The 9,512-nt window shown below is 41.7% G+C and overlaps 1 protein-coding gene across 1 annotated transcript in view; it reads left to right on the top strand.

Moving 5' to 3' along the window:
• cntfr (ciliary neurotrophic factor receptor) overlaps positions 1-9,053 on the top strand; it is a 221,851-nt gene extending 212,798 nt beyond the window's left edge. The window contains exons 7-9 of the mRNA XM_061215585.1: positions 5,278-5,467; positions 7,039-7,162; positions 8,045-9,053. Of these exons, the coding sequence (XP_061071569.1) occupies positions 5,278-5,467; positions 7,039-7,162; position 8,045 (315 nt within the window). The 3' untranslated portion in view covers positions 8,046-9,053. The remainder of the gene's footprint in view (positions 1-5,277; positions 5,468-7,038; positions 7,163-8,044) is intronic.
• The last annotated feature ends 459 nt before the right edge of the window (positions 9,054-9,512 follow it).

The following is a 9,512-nucleotide window of genomic DNA, read 5'->3' on the forward strand; positions in this document are numbered from 1 at the left end:
TGAGTAAGGGTGTTGTATACTGCATATTCTTTGAGTAAGGGTGTTGTATACTGCATATTCTTTGAGCAAGTGTGTTTACTGCATTTGGCGAGGTGGCTGATTTTCCTGGTCGCCGTGACCACCTTTCAATGCCCGGCCCCTGGCCTTCTTCTCAGCATCCAGGAGCCAAGTTTCACGGTGTGGCTCAGTAAAGGGCCCCTCAGCCTGAATCCTCATCCTCCGGGTAGGGTTTACCGTTAGCATAAAGCGCTATAAACTGGCTCACATATTCTGTTGGTTAAGAATTTGTTCAGGTTTTACTGGCCATTTTGGTTTGGGGATAGGCAGCCCATGGGAAACAGGGATGGTGGGATCGTTCACATCGCCTTGCGGTTTCTGCAATTTGGGGTTTCATTGCCTGCAGCTGGAACCGATCTGGTGGTTCACACATCTGCTTGGGAAAAACATTAGTGTAAAGCGACAGATTAAGATCTGTTTAAAATCAGGGTAAGGTTTTAGGGGTATGTGATGTATTTATAAATTCTGAGTCGATGTGATGTCTTTGAAGACTGTAACAGCACTCCCATTTGTATCACGGTTTTCTGACAATGTAATTTCTCATTCATTTTGCTGTAAAACTCTAAAATGTTCTGGTGTTGTCTGTTTAGGTGAACACTCTTGTTTGTTTTTCTGTTCCCCTACCAATTTAAATGTTTCTCAGCGTAAAAATGCCTGAAGACAACTCTGAAAAATTGCATCAGCTTGTGTTTAAAGGAAAAGATTGCCTCTTATAAAAATACAAATGAGATACAAAATGCATGGTAAAAATTATTTTATAATGTGAGATTTGAGTTAGCACTTTAACATGTTGGGCAATGGTTGTTCCTTTCCATGTTAGCGAGCTAAAATATCTCAATCTGAATGAACTGCAATGTTAGTGTACAAATTCTTGCATACAAATTCTTGTAGTTTATGACAAGGTTTTTAATTTTATTTAATTTGTGGTCTTTGACTTGTAAAGCGTTGCACTGTACTTTTATCTTTTTGTTTCTTATTTGCTTATTTATGATTTTAATTTGATTTTTAATTTGAACTTTGAAATTGTTATTAAATTGCACTTTTTTATTGTTTAATCCATCTATCTTTTCAGTAAATCACTTTGAATTGCATTCAGTTTTTGAATTTGAATTTACAAATACCTTTCCCTTGCCTTGCCTACAAATAGTTAACAGCAGAAGATGAAAAGAAGAAAGTAATGACACTGTGGAAGCTAAATGACAAAATGTTGGCTGGTTATTGCATACCCTTAATGAAATTAGGCCTATAAACGTAATGCTTGACTGTTCAGATAAAGGCACACATTTCCTGTCAAAGTCGGGAGTCTGCCTTTGAAGATAAAGAGGGGGACTAAACAGGACTAATTTGGTCTTTTCCACGCTGGCAGCGTTGTGTAGAAGTGGCATTTCGGCATGTCTTGCGGTTCAGTCAGTAGATTAAAAAGCAGCCTTAACACTTAATTGCAGCACAGTCGTCGTGACGTGCTTGGATGGAACGCATCGGGATAGTAAACATCAGCGAGAAGCAAATGACGCTACTTCACAAAGAAAGAGAGGTTCCAGCTATTTTGAAAAAAAAAGCAATTTGTGAAGTTTCTCCCTCTCTCTTGACTGAACTTTGAAGGAAAAAAGTTCAATCAGTTTATATCTTCAAGATTGGAGCATATCCAGGCTCTGACAGCTTGTACTGTATTATAGTTTGTGATGTCTGTTTGTATGCTGTTTGTTACTTAATAGTGATCCTATATTTTGTACGTCTCTGTGTTTTTGATAATAAATAAGATATGGAACACTCCAGGGGGCCTCAGGTTGTCTTCGGACCAGGGGGGTCTGGCGATTGAGATTTAAATCATGTTGAGATTGTGGACTGAGGAGTTTGAGATGGCATTTCCTGCCTCCCTTACTCTCCAACCATGGCTTGGAGCCATTCCTTGGTCCACATTGAGCAATACCAGCACACTGCCCCCGTGTGGTGGGAGTCATATCTGCAGCAGTAGGCGCATAGTAGGTGCAGCGTGTCGGCGTATGTTCTGGCTGGATAGCAGAGTAAATGGTAAACTCACACACCAACGGCGATTGGCTGCCACACAAGGCACCACCGTCCTGGTAGTGTGTGAGAGGAGGCCTTTTAGGAAGCATCACGGCATGCGTCAACTTATCAGCAGACAGGCGAGACGACTGTCTGGCCTCCTTACAAATTGGCTTCCTCGGATTTCATCCTCAGCTCTGGTTACTAGAGCAAACTCCCTTCAGAAGCAGTGTGTGCTTTGCAAAACAGCGTTTCTGTGGGCGCATATGCTACGATGCACATGTCAGTTCTGAAAGCGTGTCAGTTGGAACGTGCTTAAGTGTGATGTCATTACGGACGGCTGTGTTGGGTTACTCTGGCCAATCGGCAGGCTGTTGCTCAAAGAAGGTGGAGTTATTGCATTCAGGTTCTTCACACTGGTTATGTGAGGCCAAGTCCACACTGCTATTTGAGCTGGGAGATGTTACTCCAGAATCAGAACATATGCATCATAATATGTGTGTATTAATAGAGTCTCTGGCAGAGTTGACTGCAGAGGAATCAGGTGCACGTCTCAGGGTAGATCTGTGAGAGTCATCCCCTCCTGTTCTAGACTCAAATCATAATCATATCACTGCTTCTCAACTCCAGGTGTTATCTCATGAGGGGCAGATAATCCATTGAGCACACATAGGGCTGTGTTTTTTGTTTGCTTCACCAAGGCAAGCAGTGTGTGCTTTTCTGTATATCAGTGACTTTCCTTATCTGTGTGGAATTGTGTTACTACAATAAACAAATAGGCATCGCAAGAGTGAGTTTTAGAGTCAAGGCACATATGTGTGTCATCTTTACTCATCCAGGGATTTCTTTGGAAGATTTTAGCTGCTCGATTGTCCCTGAATCTGTTTTGATGTTTTCATTGAATTATTTTTCACAATTTGTTTTTTATTTATTATTTATAAAATTTACAAGCGATCTGATCCTCTAGAATATTAACAATTAATTAATATACAAGCTTTAAACTGTGCTAGAAACCAGCCAAACTTGACGTTCGATCAATCAATGTTTATCCAGCTTTAAATGTATTACTTCATTAAACAGTGGTTGATTAATTCATGACTTACTGTAGATATTGGCTTGTACAGATTTCCTGGATGGCGTAGTCTGGGTTCGGGCAGTTTTCCATCCGTAGATGGTCTGGCTGAACGATGGTCTTTCTTCAGTTAACAAATGTTGGAGGCTTGAGCAGTACATTTACAAGTCATTTGTGTTTTGATAAGGCAAATAAAATTAAAGCATTGTTTCTGTGTGTACTAAAGTTATTCAGGAAATGTAATTTATTGTTGTAGAGTCACATTAAACCCCATGTGAGCTTTTCGATCCATTTCTCAACTGACAACAACTTGACAACAGGGAGGAGGGGTCAGGGTTGAGCCTACGAGACGGGAGGGGTTGGGCTTAAGCATGTGATTGGGCCGGCCCACTGTCAGTATAGAAAATGAGCCAATGGGCCGCTGTCCATTTTTTGGGGGCCGCTTGATAACAAAAACATTAAAAATGTTTTTTTTTTTTGTTTTTTTTTTTTATAAATAAATAAATCATACCAGCCCAAACCGGCCCAAAACTAGACCAGCCCACATGCCCGCGGGCATGTAGACTATATAGCCAGTCCAGCCCTGGTTACCACTGACTGCTACCATCTGCAGTAAAATAATAATAATATTACACTCAAAAACCCAGTTGCATAGTTTTACTGGAGTAATGCACAGTTTTATGTAAATTAAAAGCCTTCTGCTGTTGTTCAAATTTCAGAAGCACTGAAAATATTTACCACATTCACTTAAAGTAATAAAATAAAGGCTGTATTTATTTCAACATTGTTCTTCACACAAAAACAATAGGCTTGCTCTCTGAGAGACAAATATGAAGTCATTACAAGTGACAATGTTGTTACTGTAAAATTTGAAATGAGCAAAGAGATGGGAATATTATTTTTTAAATTGGCTCTGTAGTTCATTTTTCCTGTACTGCTGAAAGGGCGAGAGTTTCTCCAAATCCGTCTGACGAACTGACTCGTTCTGTCGGTTCTGCAAACCCGTTTCTTTTCCTGCCAGAAAGGGCAGCCACGCACTTGTGTGTTTCTGCTGATGTGAAGAGTGAAATCGGGACGGAGCGTTTCTCCCATCTGCTAGCGCTTGAGCGGGGGGGCTGTGGTATCAGACAGTGCGTGGGGGGGGCATGATGGATGCAGGAGATGAGTCACGTACCCTTGACTATCTTTGCCTCTTTTTTTACCATCTTCGCCATCCCTCATTTTGCTCTGAGTGTTCAGCTGCAGCATATTAGCCTGCTCCTCCCCCCGCTCCCCCCCCCCCCCCACCCGGATCAAACTACGGATGTGTTAAAGAGCTTATGAGCCCCTCCCCCCGGCTTGTCCCAGGACTACATTTCCCAGCAGCCCCCGGGGCATTGCGTAAACATGCTTCTCAATACTCAAAAATTATCAGCTGCAGTCTGATAGTCTCATCTCTTCACACTGTACCTTCACTCATCTGTGGGAGTACCCTGATCTATTGCCACTTGTTTCTCAATCCTTTAGCCCCTTGTTGTACTTTGTGGTCTAATCTAGGTCCGTTGCCTATCTGGGGGGCGACATGGCTCAGGCAGTAAGAGCAGTTGTCTGGCAGTCGGAGGGTTGCCGGTTTGATCCCCCGCCGGGGCTGTGTCAAAGTGTCCCTGAGCAAGACACCTAACCCCCAAATGCTCCTGACGAGCTGGTCGGCACCTTGCATGGCAGCCAATTGCCGTCGGTGTGTGAGTGTATGGGTGAATGAGAAGCATCAATTGTACAGCGCTTTGGATAAAGGTGTGTGTACTTGACTTGCCTGTTCTGTAGTTTGTTCTAATGACCTTGATATGGTCTGTTTTGCCTATTTCTTTGGATAAAAGTGTCTGATGAATAAAATGTAATGTAATATAACGTAAAAAAAAACAGTGGGGGTATCTGGTATCATCCCAGCACGGCATTCCTGCCTGCTCGTGACATGGTACATTCAGCCTGTCTCTGTGACTCGGCCCGCTCGTGACATGGTACATTCAGCTTGCCTCCGTGACTCTCTGCCTGCTCGTGACATGGTACATTCAGCTTGCCTCCGTGACTCTCTGCCCGCTCGTGACATGGTACTTTGAGCCTGACCTCTGTGACTCTCTGCCCGCTGTGTTCTGCCGTTTCAGGTGGAGCTATCGGACAGCACCTCCCACACCATCACGGACGCCTACGCGGGGAAGGAGTACATCATCCAGGTGGCGGCGAAGGACACCGAGATCGGCACCTGGAGTGACTGGAGCGTGGCTGTGCACTCCACACCCTGGGTGGAGGAGCCAAAACAGATCAGCTCCACCACTGAGGCAGAGGCTATCTTAGGTGCCTCTCCCCTCCACCTACACACCACCTGATCAGAATATACCCCCCTACACACCACCTGATCAGAATATACCCCCCTACACACCACCTGATCAGAATATACCCCCCTATACACCACCTGATCAGAATATACCCCCTACACACCACCTGATCAGAATATACTCCCTGTACACCATGAATATACTGCAATACACCACCTGATCAGAATATACCCCCCTATACACCATGATACCATACAATATACCACAATGCACTATGCTGCAGAATACCACTGTTTGTGATCTTTTCGATATAAGCACCTTTACTGGCCCAGACTTTGAGATGAACCGCTCACTTACGAGGAGTGAAGTCTTTCACAGTAACTCAACACTGCCCTCTATTGGCTCCTGACACAAGTGCGTTGGAAAAGGGCAATCAGACAACCTTTATCTGGGCTCGACTGGAGTCTGTTAAAGGGCCTGAGAAAATAAACCTTGGCAACTTCAGTGTTTATCATGAGAGGAAACATGCATTGTGCATTCAGCGTCCAAAAACAAATGCTTCAAAGAGCAGCGGCAAAGCGCCCAGTCAGTTTTGCACAGGATGGAGAAAGATGATTGGGTCCAAAATCCGACAGATGGACTGTATGTATGACTCCAGTGCATCAAGGAAAGGAGTGTACATTTCACTGTATAAATAGCACTGGACAACTTGAAGACTGCATTTGGAGGCATTATCTTATGACTGCTGATATGACCATTTCCATTCTGTGGGAGGTATTGAGTTTAGTTGCTCACTCCCCATCTCAGCACTCTAGATATTTCATTCAGGCTATATTTAGCAAAGGAAATCAGAAGTCAGCAGAGTGAAAGTCTTTGAACTGTCAGTGTTTGGTGTTTAATTTCCAAACACAGTCCCAGTGCATTTTCTTTTCCCTTTCCAAAATGCTTCCGAGTACTGTTCTGTTCCCCATAAATCTTGGACTAATCTATTTTTTCAATAACATGTCGCACTGGTAGCCAAAAATGTGATTTAATTTTGCATGTACATTTCTCTCAAGGCAATTCGCACATTGGAAAACTATGCAAATAATGTCGTAAAACAAGCAAATTGTGATTGAAAAAAAATTACATTCGTATATATGCAGCGGCTTCAATCTCACGCAGTATTAGCGCAAGCACCAAACTGTCAACACCACCAAATACAATACACACAATCTGCAATTCAACAGGATCCCCAGCCCATAGCACCTGTGCCATTACACCATCAGTGTGGAACAATCCAGTTTAAAAAATGTGACAAAATAATTATTCTAATGCACAGAGAAGAATAGTCAAGGCAACAGATGATACATGTTTACACCTCTGGCTGCACTCCATAAGCACTGCACACACATTTACATTTATTCATAATAACCATGAGTAATTATGTTAAAGGACTGGAAGGTAACCTGAGCGGTGTAATGCCATGTGATGTGATGTGATGTGATGTGATGTGATGTCATGTCATGTCATGTGATGTCATGTGATGTGATGTCATGTCATGTGATGTAATGTCATGTCATGTCATGTCATGTGCTGTGATTGCTCCAGAGACCACGCCCTCCCCGGCCCCACCCTCGGCGAAGCCCCAGCTGGGCGCCCCGCTGGGCGGAAGCTCCGCCCTCCTCTGGTCCTCCCACCTGCTCCTGGCGTCCGTCCTGCTGTCCGTCATGTGGTGAGTGACAGACGGGCAATAGCCCACACTAACCCTTTCAGCACACGCAGAATCAGTGGCATGACCGATGATTGCCCGTGTTGTTGGTTATTGCATGTCCTGCAAGGATTTTCAAATTCTAATCAGGTCCAAAATTTCAGTCCGTATTTGGAGAGAACACGCTGCGGCAACAAAGGAATACACTGCTACCAGCGGCTCATTAAACACCAGCTGAAATCAGAATGCACTTTTTCCTCAATTTAGTCAATTCTTCATAACCATTCTTTATTTATTTATTAACCTTTATTTCACCAGGAATGTCCCATTGAGATTAAAAATCTATTTTTCAAGAGAGACCTGGCCAAGTCATTGGCAGCAGCTCAAATAACTACAAAAAAAATGTTTCATACAAACCGCAAACAGAAAATTACACAAAGTTCACTCACAAACATAAATAGCTAGTATTTTACTCAAGCATAAATTATAGTTATATAGTTATATTTTCACACCAACGTTTTTTCCCATCCACTTCCTGGAAAACAAGATTTTATGTCATGGTGTACCAGTGTCGATCACATCTGTCAATTTTCCATTCCCTACCAATCAATATGCTTTTCACACAGCAGAGTGCATGCTCATTAGAGGTGCACCTCCTCACTTGACATCAGTTAAATCAACTCCCTGCCATTCAAAGATTCCCCCGAAAGATCTGTTTCACTCATGTTTGTCATATTGTGGAAACTAGTGTTGCCCTAACTTGCCTTTCAGCTTGTCTTTAAAAGGGAATTCAAAACAGTGTCCTCATTGGCCAGCATGTAATCACATGGTTTATCACATCTGTAACTCCACAATGAATAGAGTCTATTTTTTAATGAAACTTTTTTTCTGTTTTGTTTTGTACAGATCTCTATGTCTCATTCCTGTGGAAGAACTTGAGGAAACTCTTCTGTTTCTATTTTGCACATGTTAATGGATATCGTGCATTGATAATTTAAGTCAAGTTTGTCACAAAGAAAACCAAGATCAATATTTGAACAACAAAAAACAAAAAATGCCTACACAGACACAGTTCGTACATCGAGGGGAAGCAAAAGATTTGGGAACATACGACTGAAAAGACATGTTTGTCCGGCTGCACAAGAAGGAATCTCATTTTTATTTTCTTTTGTCATTTTGATAATTTTTACTGCTTTTATTAGCTGACTTGATGTAGAAATGGTTTACTTTATAGTCATTATTTACAGTTACATACAGCTAACTCATCATACCAAAGACATATTTTGAAAATATTTCCCATAATCCTTGGCTTCCCAAACCCTGTGCCTGTGTACCACTGAAGACGCCCAGAGTGTGGTTACCAGGAGTCCGACACGAGCAACGAGGCGCAGGAACCGACCCTTTCTGGGGAAGTATTGCATTTTATTTTTTACAGATTTTTTTAAACTTGTGTCGTGATGGTATTTAAAAAAGCAATTCTATTCCACCTGCCTGTCACAGACTGTGTTTTTTAACTTAAATCCGAGACATGTTTGTCTCGTATGAACAAGCCCGGGGCCAGGAGACCCTCCATTTTGCTTACAGTTTCATCGCCTTTACAAACATGTTTCTGTAGTTACATTTTAGCAGGCATCTCAAGTTAATATGTTATTCAAAAAATATAGTTGGGCTTTATGTATTTGTTTACTATTACACAAAATGTACAATTTAGGATGTTAGGTTTTACAGACATTCATAACCGCTTAATTCCCCAGATCATATTTTGTAAACTACAATATGTATCTTTAACATGAAAAAGTTTATTATTTAATAATGTATGTATTAGCTTTAGATTCTTGTAACCTATAATTGGGTTCTTTTTATAGATGTATATAAAATGAGAGGTTGTTCATTAAATGTGACCATTTCACACTGAGTATGCCGTTTTGTCATTTCTTCAGCCCCTAGTTTCTACATTTATCATTCATAACTGCTGGTTTGAAAGAAGTACATTTAAAGATGGTATGTTATTGTCTGGAATGAGTGTAAATGCAAATGAGTGCAGGTGTCTGGTCATCGTATTGTTATTGTAAAGGTGTTTTTGGTTTTTTGTGGGGACAGGGCTATATGGTGCTTAGTGGAGATGTACTATGGACGCATAAAAACAATGCATTCATTCTGAAATGAGGTCCAATTAATGGCATGAGTGCATAACAGCAGCCATGTGATTCATCCTAATATAGGCTAATGGGGGCGAGTGCATTAGTTTATACAATAAAGCATTTAAATATCCAACACATAATGTTGAGAAAAGAATTGTTCTTGCTCCAGTTTCATAATATCCTTCACATCTGCCAGTTTCAAATGCTGCACAATTTAAGCAATTCACAGAACA

The sequence above is a fragment of the Conger conger genome, chromosome 12 (assembly GCF_963514075.1).
Source record: "Conger conger chromosome 12, fConCon1.1, whole genome shotgun sequence".
Lineage (NCBI taxonomy): Eukaryota > Metazoa > Chordata > Actinopteri > Anguilliformes > Congridae > Conger > Conger conger.